Source organism: Trachurus trachurus, assembly GCF_905171665.1.
Source record: "Trachurus trachurus genome assembly, chromosome: 3".
In the NCBI taxonomy this organism is placed as follows: Eukaryota; Metazoa; Chordata; class Actinopteri; order Carangiformes; family Carangidae; genus Trachurus; species Trachurus trachurus.
The window spans coordinates 18529307-18555169 of NC_139893.1; the positions used below are offsets into that span (position 1 = coordinate 18529307).

General features: G+C 43.0%; 1 protein-coding gene across 3 annotated transcripts in view; it reads right to left on the reverse strand.

Annotated features, from left to right (window-relative positions):
• The window catches only part of cd276 (CD276 molecule), a 63023-nt gene that overhangs the window by 32458 nt on the left and 4702 nt on the right, over positions 1-25863 (reverse strand). Inside the window, exons 1-4 of one of the 3 annotated variants that reach the window (XM_083969210.1) lie at positions 19217-19328; positions 18742-18843; positions 13124-13474; positions 10953-11249 (exon numbers count right to left, since the gene is read on the reverse strand). In XM_083969210.1, coding sequence (XP_083825336.1) covers positions 10953-11249; positions 13124-13469 — 643 coding nt within the window. In that variant the 5' untranslated portion in view covers positions 13470-13474; positions 18742-18843; positions 19217-19328. Of the gene's footprint in view, positions 1-10952; positions 11250-13123; positions 13475-18741; positions 18844-19216; positions 19353-24460; positions 24557-25863 lie in introns of those variants that run through there. The other 2 variants (XM_083969208.1, XM_083969209.1) reach the window with 2 other exon arrangements.

Sequence of the window (25863 nt, forward strand, 5' to 3'; positions counted from 1 at the left end):
AGAACAATCCACAAGTTCTCAGGCTACTGGGCATTAAAACTCTTGAGGAGCTGCACAGTGATTGGCAGAACATGACTCTGGCTGCTCCCAGGTGTGAGCATGTGAACCAGGCTACTGCCAATATGCCAAGCATGGTAAGCAAACCTTTCCTTGGTACTGTAAATAAAAACAAACTGATTCTGTCACTTGGGCCACAACTTGGAGACATTAGAAATACAGATGCTGCCAGGAAAACCATAGCACATATTATTTCCAGCGTCAGTGTCCAAAATATTGTGTGCTGCTCTAAAACACTAAGGTGATCATGAAGAATAAGTCGATATGTGGTGAATTTCCAGCACCTGGATAAAACCAGGTATATCTATCTTGCTATGAATGTACTACAAGCTAAAAGCTGACATGTCACAGGTTGGCATAGAGCCAGTGCTGCGATTACTGACCTGTGGAACAACAATGGAGGTGGGGAACATAAACTTTACATAAGCTTTGTGTAGACTGTTTACATTTTTACTATGCACAGAGCATTATGCATTATTATTATTAACAGTAATTTATTATTAGTAGTATGTTTTTATTATTTGTACAGTTTTTTTTATGTATTACTGCACTATGTTGTGGCTAGTGACATGTTTATGTGTGAGATGCTGTCTTTTGTCTATTATGTTTGTAATGCTTGATGCAAATCCAATTTCCTTCGGTATATACAGTAAATAAAACTGAACTGAACTGAACTTTACAGTTAATCTGCTCTTCCCAGAAGATCATACAGAAAATATTTCTGAAATAGTTGCAAACATGCTTCAAATGTGGGAAAGCGAAAAGTATGCATCACTGCAGACAATGATGCAAATAAGTAAAAGGACTTTGAGATGTTCCTTGACCCTTGACCCCGATATCCAAGGCTGCCCCTACTATTTCCAAGGGACCTCGAGGAGCTGCAGGAGGAAAAGGGAGTTGAAGGCTAAGCAAGGAGATCTGAGGCTCCTGCTGCAGTCACTCATCCATGAATGTGGATACTCAGTTGGGATCAACACATCAGATGTTGGAGCGTCTCCGAGGCTCAACTTCAGTTCAACTTAAGAGGGATGGAGATCAGAATCTCCCGAGACTGTGGTGAAGAACAATGAAGACAAACCAATAGTCCCAGAGATGAACAGGATGATGGAGGACCATGACTTTTAAGTAGGCCTACTCTAAGAATGGTGGACTTAACACGTTTCACTGACTATTCCTTCAAGGGAAGCTTTGTGGAAGATCTTGAAGAAATAACAGACAAATGTGTGTACAGGAGGCCCTCGGACTGAAAACTGTAAAAGCAAGTCAGGAACATCCACCACAGAGCCTATGGCCACCCCTCCTTACAAATGCACAACTACTATTTGTCCCTATTGGAAGGGTGAAGAGTTAAAGCACAATGTGGATGATCATTACCGAGTAATTAGCTCCTGACATTGAGTTTTGTTCTTTTTTTGTTTCTTTCTTTTGTTATTTATACAATAGACCCCTGTGGCTCCAATGCACCTAAATGACACGGAGACCTTGAGGCAAATGTAAAATTTAGTTGGTCGTCGTCTTTTCTTCCCTGTTAATCACATTTTGACACCATAACGATGGACTTTGCTGTTGTCTTTGAATCTGTCGTCCCTTCGCTTTAAAATGTTTGATAAATAACACAAAAATACTGGGGAGAAACATTATTTAAGACATTCTTGAAGAATCAATGGCAGATTTACAATGTAGAGGATTACAACTTGAATCCTATTTTACTCTGTAACCTTGACAGCTTCTTTCCCTGCTTTGGAGTACCGGCACTAATTCTTCTCGTGGTACACAATACAAAACAGGACACACTTACTTTCATCTCTGGATGTAAGTCATCACTCTGCTGAAGCAGCACATATTTCAAACCTATAACCATTTACATCATCTGGCCCCCACAATGTCATCACATTATGTCACATGGTCTTATTGAGATGCAGTGAAATATTGAAATCCAAGGGCATCAGTTGTCAGCCTGCCTGCTTTACAATGACAATTTGTTGGATCCTGAACAGGACACATAATTGAAAATGAGACCCTTTTCAGTATGTATAGGATTATACAGCACATGGGTGCAAAAATGTGTAATATACTTTATGTATTTGGATAGTTTTCTCCATTTCCATTTTTCACATCAATGTTTGACTGACTATGGATGTGATATATTCATGGAATACTTTGACATTTTGGGAAACAGACTTATTTGCTCTCTCACTGAGAAAATATTGATTTTATTCTTATTTCTGTCTGGTTGAAATAGGTTTACAGGTAGTTAGCTTCAGTTCCTACCAGGATAAAATAGAACAAGTTTCTTGTTACTTGTCTTCAGCTCTGGGAAAACCTTAACTACATATTTTACTGTAACCACCTGCTGGCTACTGACTGTACAGCCTTAACAGACAGAAATGAGAGTCATATCAATCGTCTTATAGCTCTGCAACAGAAAACAACCAGTCCTTAAATAATAGGTGTACTCCACGTCCAAACATCCATTTTCAGTTTGGTTGAACTGAATTTCTTGGTTTCACAACACGGTCGTGGTACTCTCACACGCTGTCGTCACTATAACCCTGTTTGGATTGCTTATCCCCCCTAACAACCACATCAGGAAAACGACCTGACATAACAAATGGCATCACTCTTCATCTGGTAGAATAAGTGGCTGAAAGCATCGAGAGAGATACATTATAGATATGACAGACTCTCGCGGTGTGGGTCACTGAGCTGTCTCTGCTGTTGACAGAGAGTTGCACTTACTGCGTCAACACACACGAGGGGGGCAAGTGATAAAATTAAACACAGTTGACAATATTAATAAGGTAAGAGGAGCGAGTTTGTTTCCTCATGGACGGTTTGTCTGTAATGAGCTGCAAGTTGTCGGGCTCTGGGGAGACAGGCGTGGCTACAGAGTCCGAGCCTGCGGGAAGATATTAATGCAACCTGAAGGGGATGTGAGTCATTGCGAGTCGCTGTCCATTCAGACTGGTATCACAAGGAGCACGGCAGCGTCGCGACTTAATCACAGTCATTACTGTGATATTTGACACTGGGGTTGAAATAAAGAGCTCTGTAATAGGTGCGTTGCTTATCACACAGTGAGTCACTGAGTGCTTACGTAGCTTCGAGTCAAACTGTCAGCAGCACAGAGGGAGGTGAGCGAGTTGAACACCATACCCGCTCGAAACTCCTCTCCTCTGGGACACGGCCACACTCAGTCCGTTCTTAACTTCCATTTCACACTTGGTAATCAATTACTAGTCTCTAGAGCTATCGAAGAAAAGAGCCACCTATCCTGAGAATAAGCTAAATCTCTCAACGCCTCCTAATTGAAAACACATTATAGCATTAGACAATGCTCTTTGTGTGTAGCCAGCCACTAATTTGGACTGTTTGCATGCACAGAACAAAGCAATTTACTGAGGTTTGCAAACATCCTTTGCAGGACAATAATTCATGGTGTTATCAGGTGCAGAGTTTAAACATCAAATAAACGGGCTGAATAATTAAATAACTAAACTTTGAAGGCATGCCCAGCCATTTGTTGGTGGCTATTCTCCCAGTGACTCTGAAACGCTGAAACTAATATGATTTCATATCGTGAAGCCAAGACTGATGCCAGACCTCCCGAAACCAATCCCTCTTACAGGATTTAGAGGGAGCTGTGTGAAATGTACACTGCAGGGCCCCACCGGTCCCAATGATAGTCCTTGCTGTGAGTCCAAATCAAAATGAACCCGATCAATAACAAAAGGGGGCTTTTGTGCATTTACTCCCATCATAAATACAGTGTCCTAAAAAGGAAAGCGAGGGAGGACAGAGAGAGACAGGTTCCTACCAGGCCGGGGACAGACATAAAGATGTCAGACTGCTGTTTGTGGGAAGGTGGCGGGAGGTGGGGGTGTGTGTGCGTGTGTGGTGTGGAGAGAGGGTGTTACACCGCCATGATATGATGGTTTTGCAGCAAAAATGAACACAGTTTTTGATCACAGCCTAGGCAAGACCAGAGTAAACTCAAGTTGTGTGCAAGTGAAGACAAACACAAACCGTGAGCACACACATCCACATATTTCCTGGACATGGACACACACGGGTTGATGTCCTTTCAAACACACTGTAAAGGGGAACGCTCACTGCCCAGGAGGAAAACCTGAATCAATGTAGTTTTTAATTGTGCCAAAGAAATGTATTTTAAAACCCGGACAGGACCACAAAGCCTTTTAAAGTTAAAAAGTCAAGATGGCAGAGAGGAGGCTGGAATAAAGGAAGAATAAATCCCAGCACAAAAGAGCACAGCTCATTTTATCTTTCTGATTGTACCGTTCTAAAAGAGCAGCAGCACACAGACCAGAAACTGCCCACAACTGAATCCGACCCAACAATCCCTCAGAGCCGCTAACAGTAAGAATGGGAGCATGACAAATAACTTTGCCCTGGCCATAATACAGGGATAAAATTTCCTATAGTGAAGGCCCAGTAGAGGACGTTCAAATGTTTCAGAGTAATGACAGCTGCAAGTGGCCTGTGTTAATAATCCTGATAGGAATTAATGTGCTTACAAAGGTGCCATTGCAGTCCACCTGAATTTATTTTAGATTGCCTACATTACTTCATCTGTCTATTTGGTTGTTTTCCCTGGCTGGGCTCCTGATAAGACAGAGCATGCATTCAGCAAGAGAAAGAAAGCCTGTTTGTGCACTGGACACTAATTAATACAGTGCTCCGTCGGGAAAGTTGCCTGCTTGCTGCTCTACTGACAACAAATTCATTTATACTGCTGTTTTCTGCTTCTCAGAAGGCTCTGTTAATTGCATTTAAATTAGTCCTCATTCAGCAGAGAACAAGGACAGACACAGCGGTTTGTTATAGAAGCTGGAAGCAAAAACATGATTTTTGGACAACATATTACCCCAAAGATGATTGACAGTGCTTTTGATAGAAGATCCTATGAGAGAAAATAGAAGTAAAAAATACTTGAAAAAGATTTGCAATTACTGTAAATTCACCACAACAGATGCTCTAATGAGAGGACCTTTGAACCAGTAGATCTCTGCATTTTTCTGTTTGGCCCTTTGGCAACAGTAGCTCAGAAATGCTTTTACTATGATTTAAGACACAAAAATGTAACAAGCACAATACACAATATTTTCAGAGGTTCTGCTGCAAACACAGTGTATGAGACAGTATTCAGAAAAGAACACTCACTGAAGGGACTTCTTCAAAGCACCGTTGGAACGAGTATGGCTCAAGTAAGCATGGCAGGTAACTATTTCGATGGCAAAGTGCTGTCAGGATTGAGCTCTAAAGACATAATATAGTAAAAGGGGCAAGAAACAGGCTGGCAGAAGCCTAATGAAGAAAAAACACAGCGTAATGAAAAGCCAATTGCTCTCACAGACTACCTGCTATTAGCACCTGTGTTAGATCCCATCTTCAGGTTAAAGGTCAATGTTTATATACCAATTAATAATGTTTTTTAACCTTGATTATTACAGTGAAGGTAAGTTTAGCGTGCCTGTGCTTCCCAATCATGCAGCAACAAACTTTCTCCTTGGGGATCTATGTCCCACAAAAACAGCATTGTATCAGGAGTTGAATAAGCTGCCTTAGAAAAGAATGTCTGAAGGGACCTGGGGAGACTGAGAGGATCTGACTGCACACTGAGGGAATGTCTGAAGTGTGTGAATGTGGTCTAGATGACAAGGGTGAAAAGTACAGTGAATTACTCCTTTCCTCCTGCACAAAGGGAAAAACATGGTAAGTGACCTTGTGTATTCCTACGAAGTTGAATGAGTCATCTTTGCAGGCTACATTTGATTCAAAAGTGATTAATACAAATAACAAAGAAGGGAAGGTGAGGGTCCATGATGGTTAAAGAAAACATCTGACTAAAAGGACACAGTGCTGTTGATCCACACGCACTTTGCCCAATTTCATCCACCCGTGCCAACCATAGACAAGAAATAACAACAACTTCTTTGATGATGGTGATGAGGATGTTGTCACCTATACTAGTTTCAGACTGAAGACAGGAGGGAGGTCCTAATCAGATTTATTCATTTGTTTCTGGCTACTGAATATATTGGCTACCTGTGATTAGATAAGTCAACCTACAGTAGGAATGTGCTTATGCGGTTGGTTAAGTACTGTAGGGGAAATCCAGGGCCCTGGTCTTGATGACAGCAGTGTGCTCATCAGGTTGGGGATTCTCAAAAGCAAAATGTTGCTTTAAAATAGTTTCGACAAATCGCTTACTATAGTTTTTAACTACAGTTTTTATTTATTTTACTTCTATTTATTTTTATTTATCTTAGTGGGCTGGCACGGGACCAGGGCATCGCAATTTCGTTCATCCCATGTTTTAAACATGTGTTGCATGACAATAATATAATAATAGACCTTTGACCTTTGACCTTCTGAAATCCTTTGGTTTGCTGGTTTAAAAAAATAATCCCAGAGTTATTCTTAACATTTGTATTATTCTGTTGTTTCTACCATTAAGATCTTCCGTGAATGCATTTGCTGAAAATGACCTGTGTGCGCAGTGGACTCCATGACCCTTCCTTTTCTGCACTATGTACACTTGCTTGAATATAGCAGTTGGTAAATTTTAACATATTGCCCAAACCCTCCTCCGCTACAGTCATTTATCTGGTCCGTATGATGAGATCCCTCCCAACATGAGCATGCAAATAAACTCTAATAGTGTAGGCTACCACTTGGTTGATGACAGGCTTCATAAAGTGTGAGGAGTTGTGCAAAGTACAATACATTTGCCCCAAGTTTGAAAGAGAACAAAATCTGGGAGTGTGGAGTTAAAAAGAAAAAAAGATTAAACCAGACCTTGTATCGCACTCCACATTTCTGCTTGAGGCTAGTGACTAGAGGCTATGTGTGCATAACATACATAGATCTCTAACAATACTGTTACCAGTCAGATTGCATTGTGGGTAATGTAGGATACAACAAGACATTCTCATGTTATTAAATCAAATTTTCTTTCCTATAATTTCATCCAATTCATTTTGAATCAATTTATTAACATTGTTAACAAATAGAGTCATACTTACATAAGAAGTAAAACTACAGCCAGTCTGGACTTCCTAAGACTTATCCACTAAACAAATCCACTTGTGTGTGTTTGGAATGGCTGAGGGAATAACAAGCATGTGCTGGAAACCCACACAAACATGGGGATGGCATGCCAGCACCACACAGACAGGACTAGGAGTGGGAAACAAATCTGGGATCGTCTTACTGCGAAGCGACAGAGCTAACCACTGAGCCACTGTGCTGCCCAGTGAAAGCGAGACAATGCCAGCTACATAGTAAAAATTCAGCAGAAAGTCTCCTACACCACGTAGGGTGAGCTCCCTCTCCGTCAGCGAGTTCATCTCCTGCCTGTCAGGCCATAGTGCCACAACTCTGAGCTCAGCAAACGTTTTCGTCTCCATCTTGCTTCCTGTCATTTACTTCTCACCCCTCCTAACCCTGTTTCCCTGGCTCCCTCTCTCTATCTTCCTGCCTCATCTCTCTATCTCCTTCTTCCCCCCTCTCTATCTATCTCCATCCGCACCCTGTTCACTGTAAATGATGTGCCAGCAGAGTGATGCCGGGGAAATGGCGCCATCCTCATTGAGAGAGCAAGCAGACGGAGTGGGGGTGGTGCTGGCTGGAAGGGGTGTTCGGTGACAGGCCCTGAAACCCAGCCATCAGACAACACACTGCAATCACGCCGCTCCAGTAGATGGGATACATAGCTAAAGCTCCACATTCAGAAAAGGATCAGTAAAAAATGATAGGATATAGACTCTTGATCCCCCCAAACTCCAAGAACATTATTCTTTTTGAGGAGAACAAAGTGGTCGAAATAGGCTGGGAGTATCAGACAGTGCAAGCCATCAAGACGGGCAGAGGGGGGAGGAGACAGAGGAGGAGGGGGCTGGTACACAAGCACATTGGCCAGGCGAGCAGACAGGCCACGGTTCATTTGAGGACTGAAGCTGCTCCTTTCCATCATTCAACTGTTCATTAATACCAGCTGTTCCTATGGGTCTCCCCACAACTAAGCCTTGCTGCACTCTGCAAAATCTATCAATATCCCGGCAGCAACACAACAACACACCACCGCCTGCTTCGGAGCTCGGCTGAAAAACTGACCGGCGCTTCCGCAGGGCGTGTTTACAGAAATAACCCGCGATGCCCGATAATAGTCTCATTGTGCTGTGTGCATATGTTAGTGACAGGCTGGATGCTGCTGGTGAGGTAGCTAAATTGGTGGTGACTATAAACGAGGTAAGATTAACACGGATGACTTAACACGGACTCTCAAAGTGCAGTTCATGCCAGCCCACATGGTGCTCCACTCAGTGTGGGTAAAGGGTTCATTTTCTCAAAATTAACCTTGTCAAACTCCTGTTCTGCCTGGGGGAGATTTGTATTACTATTGTAATTTTTCAATCAGAGATTGGAGAGAGTGTGAAATTTTAACATGCTTGTTCACTCTCGACACCCCCCCCCCCCCCCCCCTCTCTTTACTTACTCCCTATTTCTTCTTCGTCGTCTGTTTTTTTCCACTCTCATAGTCCATTTAGAATTTTAAGCAGATTTCACCCATTCTTATAATAGGATTCTCCACTGCCTGAGTTTGGTGTGCGGTGTGTATATAGCAAGCAAGTGTGTTCGCTATATCAACTCAGGCTCGGCACACTCCACACACTGCTACTCCAGCAGAAGAGTTCTGCTAGGTCAAAATTAATTACAGAAGCTGTTAAGCACACACCAGCTGTTGTAAACAAATGCAAATACATTTTCATTTCAAACAAGCCTCCTTGTATCGCGGCACACAAAATACTGTAAATCTTCTGTGTGTTTACCAACAACTTGGGCCATCATCAAGCTGTGCTGGTGCTCCTACTGAGAAATTACTCCTATTCTTGTACACCCAGTTGCTGAAAATCACGATCGCCACAGTTTTAATTAAGGGTTTTCCTCAGTCTATTTGTGGATTTGCTTCCACTTCTGTCTCTCTTTCAGTCTTTACTGCATCACACTTTAACGACACCTGTGCTCTTTAGCTGGGCCTCTTTTTTTCCGCCTGTTTTTTTATGTTCTTTGTCTGGGTCTGTTCAGACTGATTCCTTTGTTTTAACATTTTTCCAGAGCTTAGGAAACAGCAGCACCACGACACTGTGACTAAAGGAAATGACAATCAAAGCCTATAAAATGTCTCAAATATCATATTTGATCCTTCCAGTGGCCTCCTCTTTTAACAACGCTGAATGTTGAACAGACATTGAAAATAGGGTGCAGCTAAGTGGGCTTGTTCCACCTAATTTTGTGCAATGCAACCCATTTAATTATTATTATTCCATACTGATGGATTGATGAACTTTACAGATGAATACGTTTTAAATTAAATGCCACCAACAGAGGGCACACCCTCAGCAAGGTTGCAACAACATGGTCAAAATCAAGGAAAATGGTCAGTGATGCAAGTCCACAAACTCTCTCTATACTCATGACAAATCACCACCACAGTTGAAATATTAAAATGTTCACAATCACATCGGGAAAAACCAACTTGCAGAGTTAAACAATTTGACTTTAAAAAGAATGGAAATAGCTTGTCACTGTATCACATCACAAAGACAAAAATGCATGACAATCTAAATCACCGACCCAGACAACTTTATCTTTAATCATACTTTTAAATGAGTGTCTTGTTTAAAGAGTGGAAGTAAACAAGACAAGAAAACCTGACATGAAAGGCAGTAAAATGATCATGTTTGTTTCAAGCAAAACTGAAATAGTGCATCAATCCAGCAAAGGGAGAGGGGTTATAGCAGCCTCAGACTATTTTGACACCGTTACCTCACAGTCGTATTTCATTCTCACCATATGTTTAATACCTTTGCACTCCCCCAATGGTCTGTCTGACCGGTTATCTGTGCTGTTTTTGAAAGTGGCCAACCAAACAGTTATAAAGGCCACCCTCCCTCAGCCGTCCATCGAGCCTGCCCTGCCAATCGGCCATCCTGTTTCCAGACAGCACAGTCATTTCCCAGCCCAGTGGAGCAGCACTCCCTGACCTCTGCCTCGACCTCCGCCTCAACAGCCCCAGCTCCAGCACCAGCTCCAGCTCAGAGAGCAGACTCGGGCCACCTCTACTTATTTATGAGCCATTTTACACAGTGCTGCTCCCATTAGAGACCCAGCCTTGGCCCACCTTACATGGTACCCTCCTTGCACTTAACACACAGAGTGCCCAAGCAGGGCCCAGGGGGGACATGGTCGGTGGTTGAGATGAGAAAACCAGTAGACCCATCATATAGGTGCTGTCACACATGCAGCTCAAGATTTCATCAAACAATCAAAGAAAGGCAAACATATCAATCTTCCTTTTGGTTAGCAAACATTTCCCGCAGGCAGCCACTCAGAGACCAATCACCCTATCTTGTACAATCTTTTATTACTGTATTACCTTTTGAAATATGTGATGAATAGCTATTTGACTATCCTCAGGGAAATAATCACCCACTGATCTCATTTAATGATGCAGAAGAACTGATGGGTTATGCTTATTGGACCATAATTGGACATTTCATTATGTCTCAATCATTTCTTTGGAGCTGAACCACTGACTCCACAAAAGGAAACAAAGAGAGTCGGAAAGACAAAGTAAAAAGTTTGTCCTATAGTGGCATAAAACTCAAATGACATTCTAATTTACAAAAGCACACAAGACTTTAATGAGAAACTCTGCCTTACCATGGCTGAAAACAAGATCAGTGTGTACTTGTAACAATAAAACACTACGGTAAACCCCTGAATATGAGTTTGTGTCGTTTGTAATTGAAAGACGGTGACTATGTAAAGTGAGAGACCCTGGAGCTGAGATGAAGACCCAGACTCACCTGTTATTGTCACAAAGGCGTAGCCCTCCTCCCCGAGTAGTGGGTGGATCATTCGGCAGCTGTAGGTACTATTGGGCTCCAGCACGACTGTCAGGATGCTGGTCATGGTGAACAGCCCTCTCTCATTGGCTACCAACGAGGTGGTGATATTGTCTGTCAAGTTGCGCCCGCCTCCATCCTGCCATATCACATCCGTCTCAGGAAAACCACCATAGGCCATGCAGGTCAGGGCCACCTCGTCACCTGGCCGCAGGTTGGATTCAGGCTCCAAAGTCAGCACGGGCTTGGAGTAGAGGGCTAAGAGATGGAGGAGTTGTACATAGAGAGAAGAGGAAGGGGTGGTTTGAGGATTCAGGGGGAGGGAAGAGAGAAAGAGGTAGGCTTTGGTGAGGAATGGGAGCAGCAGATACATACTGAATTTAGCTAGATTCACTGCAGCAAGAGTCACCCTGGGACCTGTTTGACATGATTCCCATTAAATTCTTAATTATGTTTAGGGAGCTTAGCATAACACAGTGCTTAAGATCCCACAGACACAAACGGCATCTGTGGCACATCCTGATGCTGCATCCTTACACAACGCCGCTCTCTCTAGAGAGCCAAAGCACCGAGCCACTCCCAGAAAGGAAATACGGTGCCAGCCGAGAGGGGAGGCGAAGGTGGGCAGGCCTGGAAGAAAACTGACAGAGTCAAAAGATACGGGACGACTCGGCCTATAGCATGGTAAAGTGCGTGGACGAGTGGAGGTGAGTGGTGAATCGTCAGTCTGGGCTGACATCATGCTCCTCCAATCCCCGGAGCTAGAACATGAGTACAGAGGTGGCGGAGAAAGAGGCTGCTGTATTCCCAGAGCCAATCACTGCTCAGCAAACAATGAGGTGGAGCTGAGGGCCAGATGAAATAATTGTTGTTTTTTTTGTTTGTTTTTTTTTCGAAAAGTCGACTCTTAACGCAAATTTAGCGTGGTACACACTAACTTCCCCAGCTGCCCATTTGACTGACAGGCAGATTTCCATCGAGGGCTCCTTTCATTTTCTTCCAGCACAGCATGAAGGAAGTGTACAATGTTAACTGTAAATTCTGGATAAAAATAGAACATCTATAAATCTAATGCATAAAACTGAGCCAATTTGTCACTGTTGGAGACATTGTTTTTCCTCTCCCAGGCCAGGAGGAAAAAAAAAAAAAATTCATTAACTCCGCCTAATGCACATCCATCCTTGGAGAATACAGAAACAATCTCACAACAGACACAGAAATGTGAGAAGGAAGAAAGGCACACAGTATCATTATAAATAAATAAAAGGCTCTCAGCTGTGAAGGTGGGCGATGTATTCACACAGGAGAGAAGATGCTAGTGATGGCTGATTGACCGTAACAAAAGCTAATAATCAAAGTCAGCACATATTGACCATGACAGAGACCACAATCAGCGCTTCTCAAAGTGTTTATCACCTGTTCAAGACTCGTGAGAGGAAGCAATCCTAAATCACAGTCTACGCTAGTAAACGTAGAATACATTTTACTGCATACTATTAGTGCGAATGGTTGCATAGGCACTGGGGTAGTTTCACTAGTTTCAACACAATCAATTTGGCATTTATTCATTAGTCATTACACAGATCATATTGTACTGACTGAATCCTCAAAACAACTATTTCATTTGTTTAGTTGTTTCTAAATGGAATATTAAAATCTTCTTGAATTCTAACATGGAGGGAAAGTGAAAGAGACGTCACACCAAGGACAGAGAGTATCATTCAGCCTGTGAAAACATTTGCACAAAGCCCAAGTTTCAAACTGGGGGCATGGATTTTGAAACATGGCCATTTATCAGGCCAGAAAAGTCTGACAAAAGATGTGATTTGGTTGCATCGCGGGGAGTGGAATTTTTTGAGCAGACGCCATAATAGAGACTAAAAGTTGGGGTGCCTCGCCTTCTCTGCTGTCTAAATTTTGACCCTGATCTTAATGAGAATGTGGTACTACATAGATTACTACACTGAATTTTCCTTTAACATAAAAGAAGAACAATCTGGAAAACACATATTGTACATTTGAAGCTGCAACTCAGATTTAGTTTATCATCAATTACTCTCTCAAACGGAACAGTCCATGTATGTTCATCTGTTTGTTTCTACATGTGTCATGGTCGTCATGGCGTGACTCACCGGCCACCTGCAGCTGCAGAGCGGCACTGCCATAGTCTTGCACCCTAACGAAGCAGGTGTAACTGCCTTCATCAGCCACCCCCACCCTGCGCAGCAGGAGTGAGGCGTTGCCAAGGCCCAGTTGGGTGGGGAACAGGCTGGTACGGTTGACGAAGCTCTCTGCCTGCTCCGTCAGCTGGTCGTGTCCCTCCCTGTAGCTGTGCACACTGCGTTTGGTGTCTGTCAGCTGCCAGAAGACGCTCAGATCAGACATGTTGAAGGGATTGGCGTGGCTGAAGGAACAGTTGAGGACGGCATCTCTGCCGTGCAGCGCCACCATTGGCTGCTCCGGGACGAGCACTTCCATCACAGCTAAAAAAGAGAAGGTGGGACACATTAGTGATGTCAACAGATAGGAAAAAATGCAACCATCAAAACATACAGTAAATACATTTGCAAGATTGTTCCTGCAATCCTTTACCGTAGCAATGTTTTCTATAACCCATTTGTCATCTAGTTACTCTAAAATAGACTATGAACATTACTACAGTAGTAAATACTATTTGGCCCAGGTTTCATATAAACATACAGTATTCACTGAATCACAGCATTAATTCAGTATGCAGTCTTCAAACGTGACAGACCAACACCTACTCAAATTTTGAATGTCTTTGAAAAGAAAAAATCAATGCAGCATTTAGAAATACATGCTGTTACTGCTTCAGAAATATCTACTTTTGTTTGAGCGGTATGGAAGCAGGCGGCAGGTGAGACAGGATGCCGGTGAGAGGGGAGAAGAAGAGGGATCTGGAGGTAAGCATTAGGACTTTGTTTGTGTTCCTATAGGCTTTGCCTCCTGGCGATGGCTCAGTGCACCGAAAACCAGAGATGGAAGCAACATCTGTACAGCTTAAGTTAAATCGTTAGTTAAAGCAGATATCAGCTTCACGGCCGTTTCGGCTAATGCTGCGTTCAAGGCAGGCTTTTGAAACCGTAAGTTACAGCTTCAAGTCACAACTACGACTTGGTAGCGTTCCAGGTAACCCGTAGCTCGTGTTTTTACCATCCTGTTGTCTGTGAAAGTTCCCTATAACGGCCACTCGTAACTTCCGACCCGTGAACTCGTACCAGATCGAACTGGTATGACTTCACAGGAAGGAAAAACACAAAGTACGAGTTTCTTTGAACGCACCATGAGTTAGCAGCCCCCGCCCTTGTCAGGCATCAATTGGTCCTCGTGCTACGTCACCACATTCACGCGCATCCCTTGGCTGCACACACAGCCCTTCATGCCGTTCTCTCTCCTCAATGGATAACACTTGTATCCCACAAGGAAAATTTTCTCCTCGGGTTACAGCAGAGCAGAGTGACGGAGAGACTCGTGTTTAGGCTGAAATACTTCATGTAAGTGATTGCTGACGGAAAATAGGACTATTTAGGACTTATATTAACAAAAACATTCCACTGATATCTGCTTTAAATCTAAAAAAAAAAATCTTGTAGGGTGAGAAGGAGTGTGTGTGTGTGTGTGTGTTTGACTAACTTCAGAGAGACTCTTCACCTTTTGGTATGTGTTTTCTACTCAAAAGTGTTGGTACCTATACAGTACGGCGGCATACAGTCTGTCTATGTATGTATTGTTTGTCTAGACTAGGCCAAGAGCAAAGAGTACACTGAATAATCATTCTGGATTAGTAGCAATCTCAGACAGTCCAGAGTACATCCATAGTATTCTCAAGAGTCAGCATTCTCCATTGATCCCTGTCTGCTGTTATACAACTCAGAGACACTCATCAGCATCACAGGGGAGAAAAAAAAGAGCCACTCAACCCCGGGAGCAACACACTCTACATTATGCTCAGCCTCTCTAATTGTTATAATCACAGTGGCATTTTAGCTTCCTCACCCTCTTTTTTTTTGAGCTCCATCTATCACACGGCCAACATCAATGTTGAAATCGCTTTGCTATGAAGGAGATTTCGACTGCTGCAGAGGTGCAATAATCACTTCCCCTGTTAACAACAAACACGTCTTTCATCTGAGGAGGTTCACATATGGATGAGTATCGCTAAGTTAAGGCAGACCTATTTTCAATCAAATTCAGCCAATCCCGTGAGGTAGCCTCTCCCCATTACACCCCCCACCCCCTCCGACCTATTCGTCTGTAGGAACAGTGCCACCTACTGCCTCAGCTCACAAGTACAGAGCAAAGAGGCCATAGAAATCATATACACTGCTGCAAATGCACAGTGCACTAGTCCATGTGTACCTGGCTGTTGGGGCCTGAGTCATGGCAAAGACTTTTAGAGAGTGATTAAAGTAAAAAATAATTCAATGCTTAGGACACAAATGATGGAGACTTAAAATGACAGAAGAAATGAAATGTTTTCCTCCCACAGCATTGCATCAAATAGAGATGGAACATCATGCAAAAGTGGTTGTTATTGCTATGACAGTGTGCTCTATTCATATGTCAATGGTCCATTTGGCATTTCAAATTATGATCTGGAGCAAATCACAGTCCCTGTCCCAACACAGTGCCAGGCACACAACAATGCTTTGACCCCCAATGGTCAAAACGGTTTTTTTTTCCTTAACTGTGATTACAGACGCTGTGCTTTTGCTGTGTTTTTTCACTCCATACTCACATGCCCACATTCTATTCACCCAGAAGGGCGACAGCATGGCACACAATACAAAAGAGTTACCAGGGCAAATGCATGGCAGAATGAGACTGTATTGTGCCACCATAAGCAAGTACATTTCTAGAGTGTGTATTTTGGCTGTCTTTGGAGGTGGACCAACCTTTGTGGTAATGAATAGGTCGCTGTTGTGTTTTTGTAGGAGTGGAGGGTCAGTGACAGCCCTCTTCGAGACCATGCATGTTGAAGGAGGAGGAGAGAGAGCAATTAAATCACTCCCCGAGCAGGCTGGGATGACTCACACCACTGAGTTCATACAGGAAGGGGGATGGGAAAGAGGGAAACAAAAGCGAGAGGAAGAGAGGCCGCCGTCAAGCTCGCGCTTTAAGATAATATCTGGAAACAAGCCAAAGGAAGAGGCTGTGGTGCAGCCTTACACACTAATCCCTCAACACGGACCAAAGCCATGTCAGAGAGGAAACAAGAGATAGAAACTCCCCTTCACCATTCTACATCTCTGCCTCACTCTGCATCTCCCTCACTGCAGTGACCTACCGCTTGCTCCGAGGCCCTGGGAGGACGCAGCTATATGCAGGGACCTTGTGCAGACACCGACCTGCTCTCAGAGAGATAATACAAGGGGAGCGTTTTGCATCGCATCGAGGGGAGGGAACTGGACAGGAGAGGAGGGCAAGCTGGGCCACTGACCGGACTGACGTCATGGAAAACGCACATCTGATGTCCTATTCGTCAGAGGTGAAATTTTCACGAGCCAAAGAAAAAACCATTGCACACTTAGCTGTTTTGATCTGGTGCTGCTTACAACAAACAGCATGTTCTGTACAGTAGCTGACTGTTTGATTGTCCTTCCTCGGGTCTGCTCTCGACATGAAAAAAAAGTGTATTCTCCAAAGAGGCGAGGGTAAGGAGTAGAGGTTGAAGATTAGAACATAAGTAGTCTTTGGTGAGAGGGCAGGGCCGCGCCTTCTAGCCAAGCCCATGGTGTCCTCTCAGGGGGTAAGTGGGGATCTCGCCTCTCCCTTCTCCCTCTCGATAAAGAGGTGCTCAGAAGTCGTAGAGGGCAGGCTGGGAGACGTCAGACCGTGGGGATTTACACACTGCACTTTGTGTTTATGGGCCTCAGCTCTGTTGAGTGCCTGCGAGACAGAGACGGGCACTTTCACAGCCGACATGAAATAAACTCATTACAGTCTTTGCGAGCTCTGGCAATGGGCCCCAGCTTCACAGTGAGGCATGGAGCCGGCTAGAAAAAGGCTGCAAGTGATCTTCATACTGCTCTCCACTCTACTTTCAAGACTACTCGCCACCTTGTCACTATCAACACCTCCTTCTGTCCTGCTCTCCTCGTGCGTGCAATGCATTGGTGCAGCTGGATTTGCTTCTTCCCTGTGTTGTTTCACCACACCGGGTACATGGGATGTAACGCTAGCTAGGCACATGAGGTAAGCATGGAGGCTGCGAGACAGCGTGGGACGCAAGCAGACAGGAGGATCACAGCTTTTATAGAGAGGGTGCATGCAAGGTGATGAGTGAGGCTGTTGGTAAATAAAATCTAGTGATATCTTATATCCCCGCTGACAGATACAGATAGATGAAGAGCACATGCACGCATCCACATGCACTTACGGATACAAGATGCACCCAAAATCAGATAAGTGGACATGAATTATTAGCTATCAGCCTAGTCAGCCCAGCTCACATCTGACTGTGACGTGCAGACTGATTCAAGTGAATCATATCTGTGTTGGTTTCACAATTAAACAACATCAACTATAATTTCACAAAAAAATAATACAACACTGGAGTGCTTGTTTGTGTTTCTTGGAGGGGAATATATATAATTTTAAAGAGGAGGAAACACATTACTCATCCCTTTTTTTCACAAGGCAAGGTATATTTCAAAAAGAGAATTGAGTACGCCTTTGACAAGCGCAGTTCAATCATAACGCATTGTAACAGGACTTCCAGGCATACATACGTACAGTAGTAAATATATGACAGCAAGAAGAAAAAATACAGGTGTAATAACAGCATTGATAAGGGCTTCATTTCATTGTAAGAGATTGTGGGGCACTGTAACTTTGCTTAGTGTAACACAGCAACATCCATAAAATTAACCCAATTCCTCTGGTTCATTTATGTTTTATGTCATCATAAGAGAATAAATTGAAAATTAGCCAACATGGCACTTACATATGCACTGCTGTTATATATTGTTTCATTGTTTTAACACATGTATAACCTAAAAATTAAAAGATACGTTTGTGGTGAAAAATAATACCATGCATGTGGACATGAAAAATTAGCAGAAAGTAAGCAAAATTGTATATCTGCCATTACATGTAATACTGAAGCAAAGAGCCAGCTAAAAGCAGAATTTGCACACCGCACAAACCAGATACTGCTGATGCGGCTACAGTCTTCAATACTGTAAATGACACAAATCAAAACCAAAGCCAAGTGGGGAAGGTTGACTTCTCTGTTGTCCTGTCACTCGCCCACTCACTCACAAATGTATAATGCATAAAGAAAATATAGGCTATGTGGTCCAGCAGCCTGCACAGAAAGCTTTGATTTAAATGTGATGAGCAAGACAGCAGCTATTATCTATATGATCTTCATCTATTTATCTGTCTCTGAAACATATCTGGCTGTAAGACTGAGATAGAAATGTGCACTTAGGAGGTGAACATTTTGGTGAAAATATGACTGGAGCAAACCAAAGATAAAGATGGACAGCAGAGCCAGTGGAAAATGCTGCAAGTTCAGTTTTTATGGTCACTTGTTGCTTTTTCCCCTCCCTCCCCAGTGTGAAAAATCCATTGACTGAAATTAAATCAAACTCTCTACTGTCACATCTTGTGTCTACAAAGAAGAAAGCATTTGATACTCAATTTAAACCAATTTAATAGTGAGAAGTGAGAACTTGACACAAAAAAAGTATGAAATAGCAAAGCCATGTCTTTCTGTAATCACTTTTTTGATCATCCTTAATTTATATCCATAGACACGAACCCATCACAGCATGCTACAGTGGTGGTGAGTTGCATCAAACTGTTGGTCAGTGCAAAATCCTTTCTGAGGAAAAAAGAAAAAAGAAAATCATGCCGATGTCAGAAACTATAAGTTCTGTATGAATGCCTCTGACTTTCAAAATGGTGGTTATTTCATTACTTTCTGATGTTTATTGACCTAACAAGAGAAGAGGAATGGTTTTTGCACATCTATTGTGAGCATTTATGAGCATTAACAACTGATGAGCAGACATGGACATGGACCACTACCTCTAAGATTTAGTATCAATGAGCAGTTTCAGTGGTATTGTTATCAGTGAAATCCAAATATTACGCCCCCACATGTTTCACGCCACACCCACAAACACAAACACGCACACACAATTTCTTACAGACACAGACACCCAAAGGCCAGAGAACACATTGATATTCCACACCTGTATGACTGCTGACAGCTCCACAGCAACACTGTGTCTGAGGAATTGGACACGAGCTACGCTGACACTACAATGGAGACGCTGTTACAAAACTGCTCTGGAGCAGATAGGTTCCCATCAGCATGACCGGCTACAGTCATATACACAAACATTCACACACACACGCACACAGCACAAGTACACAAGAGTCCGCGGCCCCTCTTTCGTCTCTGACCCACATATACACACATCAAACGAGCAGAACACACGCCGCTGTGCTAGTTAATTCCTACAGCTACCTGCAGATTATTTTTGTGATTCGCTGACCTTGGATTTAGTTCATGTTCTGTCATTGGCCACTAGCACACACACATTTTAACACACCATACAAAACCAAGGCCTTGCCCTTTATTAAACAACACAACTTCACTCCAACCAGACTCAGTTCCACTTCTAGCGCATAGGACCTCAGAGTCTTTCTTCATGAAGGAGATAATGGCGACGTTCAGAAACTAGAGTGCAGCTGCTGACACTACCAAGTAGAGGCGTTCATTAAACAGCATAAGTATACATGCTTAAAGGGTACGTCTGAAGCCCTGCTGCAAACAGAGGACGTGGACAGCAACATTGATATGATTTCATACATAAAGAAAATCAAGCACCAGCACTGGAGGACAAATTGCAGAGGCAATATTGACACAGCAAAGTAAACAGGTGCAATACCAACAGACAGCGATGACAGTAGGTTTCCGTTGAGCAAGGAGACAAGCAGAAGGGCGAGGAATACGCCTTTTACAACACTGCCCCCCTCTGGTGAAAAGTGTGACTGCAGTTCAACACATTTTCATTCTGGACAATTTTGCAGCACCTGAACATCAAAGGATTCTGCTCAAAGGATATGTGAGCCCTTTCATACCGATTATTCTTATGATATAACCAATCCCTGTTAAAGTCTGAAGGGAAAACTAGCTTTTGATTTCATGCTGTCAGGAGCACATGCAGATGTCCGTAATACTCCCATTCGAGAGAGAGAGCGAGGGGGAAAAAAAGCATCTGGAAAACATTAAGCGTGCGACAGGAGTGTGTGCACATTAAGCATGATTTGGTTGGAAATCAGCAAAGTGAAAAGAGTCTTTGTCTTGAGCTGAGGTTTTCAAATGGCCTCAGTGAAAAGACACAATATGGATGATATCAAGTGGGACTTAAAGCCCGCTGCTGTGTAAAGGGGTCACTTTCAACATTAAGCTCTAAACATAATCTCTCCCTTTCCCATTTCTGTTCCAAGAACTCATCATGGAGTGTGAGTGTCCTCGCTCAGGGAGAGATACAGGTGATGGCAGATAGACAAGACAAGGACTCTGACTTGCTTATTTTCAGCAATGTCATAAATCACGATGAGACTCAATAGTGCCCCATTTCCCCCTTTTTTTTAACCTCTCTTCTCTGCTCCATATCTCTACTCCCCTGGTCTTGCTCCCTTCAGAGATGTACTGTATGCCATCTCATATCCCGTCAATAACCTGTTAATGGGCTCCGGCAGTCAGATAATAGTGCTGGCTGAAGAAGAGTGAGCAGATAAGGGCAAGCCTCTGGCTTATACGAGTCTGAAAGACAGAGAGCTTTTGATGAGCGGGAGGCTGGGGATGGAAAAGAGAAGAGCGGGGAAGATGTACAAGGGAGCACCTGAAGGTATCAGCTGGGTCACGGGGTCGGATCTGATTTGAGAGCTGCTAATGGCAGGCTACACTGAGATCTACAGCACATACATTACGGTTATCACTATAGAGAAGCCAGAAAGAGTTGATGAGGAAGACAAACATTAAGTTGGATGTTCTACATCTGCTGCTTTGTGAATTTAAATGTTCATCTCTTTCTCAGACATGCATCCTGTGCTGGTTCCAAGTAGTAAACATTGTGACAACACGAGGTTAAGCAGGGGTCAAGTTTGCCACCAGCTATGCGTTGTGCGGATGACAGGGACATCATGCCCGCCATCACCCACGCCACGTCACCGAGGCAACATCCTGGAGGTAGGTGTCTCCCTGTGTCAGCTGCTGGGTTGCTTCCTCAGCAACTCCGTAGCTGTGATGCTTTCCAAGCACAGATCAGCATCCGTTCAACCCATTCATCACAGCCCACTAGACACACAACAGACCCACACATGGCTCCGGGCCTCACTTCCCCTCCAGAACTGCTATCTCGGCATATTACCCATATCAATTTTTTAGCGATCCCACAAGGCAGCCTTTTTAGGACTTGTTGAAATAATCATGAGGTGCTGTTGGGTAATGCACTCTGTTTCAATGAGCGCTCTGTGAGAAAGGAAAAAGCTGGGGAAACCGTGAGACAGAGGCAGGCCAACAGAGACTGGTCATTATGTATGCATTGCGGCAAAACCAATCTTTGTTGAGCCTGTCCTCGATTGTTTTTAAAAGGATACTTCACTGGACGCAATCAAATTAGCAAGAACATCACTGATACGGGGTAATAACCCTAAATTGAATTTCTGCACAGGCTAAAGTGTCCCCTCACTGCAGAATCAATTGCTGTGAAGAGAAAAGGAGGACAGGAAGAGGGCATTCATAGTTAGCAGACCTTTAAAAAGTACACCAGAGATGCAGGCGTGAGCAGGCTATTTTCACGCTCCAGGGCCCTGCCGTAATGTGTGCCTGCCGACTGCTAAGCTAGATGCAATCTATCCAATTATGCTAATTATTTTAAATTACCTTACAGCTCCCATCAATGACAGTGAAATTGGGTCAGGCTTCCATTTTTGTATTTGCATGGATACAATTCTCCTCTCTTTTCATTGTTTGGGTGCTAAGAGCTGCACACGGGCGAGCTCTGGCAGCCCAATGGCTATGCTAACTGAACAGAGAGTTTGACAACAACAAGCAATTAGTTAGACAGCCTCCTGTTAGCTCTGCCACTGGCTGACACTGCTGTACGCTGTGCTGGAGTGAGCCAAGGATGTTACTGTACTCAGCTGCTGTTGTGGCTCAGTCATTACTGTATATACATTGATATTTTATGAATTTCACTGACATTTATAGCCACAGTAGTTTATAATGGGAGTGATAGAGATGAACTTGAGCCATTATAACCACCTTGTAGGGTTGAGGGGCAAAGCCACAGTGGGGTAGAGTGGTAAACGTCCACACTCCTGCCTGCTCAAACAGTGCATCTAAGCACAAAAACCGTATCCCCTTGTAGGCAAACGTCTTCACAGCTACAGTGACACAACAGCTGTGCGGTGCTGGATGTGTAACATCAGAGAGAGGTTTCTCTGAAAATCCATCATCTGACTCCTGAGTCAGTTTACAGCTGGGAGCTACAGAGACAATGTTACTGCGACGGGATGACATTGTTGTCATGTGCTGTCCTTGTGTTTTTCTTCCACAAATAGTGTTCTCACAATAGGAGGCGTTTGGCAGAGACCACAAAGTTTAATCGTGTCTACTGAGATAGGTGCTAGCTGGAGTTATTGAGCAGTGACACGGCTGAATACAAGGAAGATTAACCAGTAATCCCAACGAGGGACCTGGAGACCTAAGAGACCTTGGATCATATCAGTACATTCTTAACACACAAACCACACACAAATATACAGGCTGTTGCTCATACAGCTACAAATCAAAGAGCCTATTCTGTTCCTGTGGCCAATAAAAGCACAGCATGGCTGTTTATAAATAAAAGGCAATCAAGCTGACCTTTAATTAGTTACCCAACTAATTAAAGAAAATAGAAACACAGTGCATTCATTCGGTAGTGCACAAAGTTATCAGCTACAGTGTATGTACCACTTTACCCTATAAAAAGGTAAATAAGATTGAACTTGTGTGTTGTTGTGAAACACACCTGAAACAATCCTTAGTTACTTACATCACGTTAAATAAAAGCAATAAACTCTGCGGAGCGTGCAGTGCTTTCGTATCATCATACGGTGCTACATGTGCAGACTATAGCATCAAACTAGACTCCAACTAATTCACTTAGTGCTCCAGTTAGCAGAGAGAAACTGAATCACTGTGTGAGCTACAATAGCCCATTACCCGTGAGTTAAAGAGCTCCATCAGTCCCCGACACCTCCTCCTCCTCTTCCCTCCCGGTGAGAAGAGCGAGTTAGGCAGTTGATGCCACATAGCCAGTAATGAGCAGGCCGCGGGCCCATTTGTGCTGGGAGAGAATAGGTCCCTAATGAACCACTGAAGACACTTAAGTCCACTGAGTCAAGATTGAAATGTGCCACTGATGGCCGATAGGAGGTCGTGTCAACTCAACCAGAGAGCAGAAAAGGCAAAAATAGCTCTTTTTAATAGATGGTGTTTTGGATGATAAAAGTTCTTTGAGAACTTTGTGGGTTTGCCAAAGTATGCTGAGCCCATGTTTTTACCATTTTTTCTATTGGCATGCAGAGGAAACCCTCTTCTTTCCTCTACAGGCTATACATTAATATAAAGGAGCATCACCCTCTATGAGAGTTTAATTTACATTATGTGTCAGACCCAAACCAGCTGGGAAAAGGCTTGTATTAAAATATATTTACTGCAGATGTCTCTTTTGACATGCTCAATTCCCTTCTTTTATTTACCACGTTGTGAGGCGTTATTAGAACTGGCCCGACTATTTGTTTCTTTTTTATGATGACAAGTTTTTCTTAGAGCACCATTTCTTCTGAAGTAAAACTTTGGAGTGCGTGACTTATGAATTCTCAATTGCAACATCAACCACAACTCTGCTTCCCAGTGTTATAAATATAAGAGGATGACTTCCTCACCACACTCCCTGAGTCACAGCAGAAAAATTGCACCTCTAGCACTTTTCACTGAGGGCCGCACCCTAGCCCTGAGCTCAATACCCCTACTCCTCACCTGTCTGAAATAGGTCAAAGCTATTCTGTTTTACAAGCTGAATTATGGAAAAGATTAAAAAAACAAAAAACACTTCAATATCACTGAGTTGTAATGCTGTAAAAACTAAAGTTAAAGGAATAATGGTGAAAATGTCTTTTTACTCCCCCAGGCAGTATATATCTGTATGGTCTTGGTCAACTGGTCTAGATGGATGAGAGTTTAAACAGAGAGAGTTTATAACTCCTGGCACATTATTTTTGGGAGCAGCCTCATTTGAACTGTTGTTTTGCCCAGTGAAGCCTTTGAAGGGGGAAGACTAATAGGCCCTGCAGGGCGTATTGTTTAACAGGCAGCACTTCCCACCGCGGCGACTTGGATCTAATGGCAGGGCATGTGCAGAGGCGACACCCACCCATAGTTTGGACGGCTAGCAAAGCGGACAGCAGGAGGGACAGCATGATCTTCCAGCGTGGATTCAAACTGCAGGTCAGCATCTTCAGACGCAGCGCTGCAGGGGGAAAAAACAGAGACATCTGAGGGGGAGGACGATGGTAATAACACAGAAAACAACAGTACAGCTAAATAAACGATATGTGGATAAAATGGTGATTAGGAACTGACAGTAACAGGGAGGAGTGAAATATCTTTCTTTCATCTTGCATGGTATCTCAGATGGGTGGAGTCGGAGACAATGAGACTCCCATCATATATCATGAATTATAGTCAATTTAAAAACCTAGAATTATTCCTAGGTGGGGATTTCAGTCTTTTCTCTAGGGTGCTCGGGGCTTTGTCTTTCAGAGAGAGTGATGACAAATGGGGACTTCCAAAATTGAGAGGAAACAGCCAAGTCATTCTCTCAGCTTTCCAGAGGAATAACACCACTCGAGGAGTGAGTCAAGACAGACAAAACTATCCACTCCCTGTCTACTTCCACTCTGCCATGCATGAAATATTTATGAGATATTTATCTGAGAGAGATTAGAAGAGGACATTATTTGTATCTGTATTTACCGAGGCAAAAAACCCCTATGAATTTGAATTTTGCTTAATATTGGATTTTTTTCCCCTGTTGAAGTCATTGTTCTACAGTCACTGATTATAAACAATTGGGCATATCAGTAAAATAACCCTTAGCTACTTAAGAAATGTCACTCTTTAAAATCTCTTAGATTTTCAGAACATCTCACCACCACAACAAATTAGTTAGATTTTTTAGCTGCTTTACAACAATGTGATTTGAAATGATCAGGTAAATGATAAAGAAACAACATATATAATATAATAGATTATCTCACTCTGACGAGTCTCAAGAAGCAAAACACCCACTCATGGGAACATTGTTAAACACTGTTAAAGGGAAACATTGGTGGAGTGTGTGACTCCACAAAGAAAAATGAGGAAGATGAAAACAAAGAAAGGAAGAAAGGAGGAAGGGTTCTTCATTTTCATGCATAGCCTACTCAGCATTTTCAGTTCTAAGGGTGTATTTCTAATTAAAGACATTAATAACTCCACTGTAAAACCTAACTAGAGAGATAACTAAAACTAGAACTATAGTAGATAAATCCATGATTGCAAGATTGTTGTGTTACTTAAATTGTATGTTATTATGTTATATCCTTTAGCATCAGAGGATGTGAGTAACAATCTACTAACAGTCATGTGTCTTGGTTTCACAACAATAACCAATTTAGCATGACATCATTTCTTAGCCCATGGAGGAAAAGGTGCAGGGATCTGTTTCTTTTGTGCTCATGCTCGTTTCCTCATGGTGAGTTATCCATGCCCTTCTCTTGGCCTCTACTACTGTCT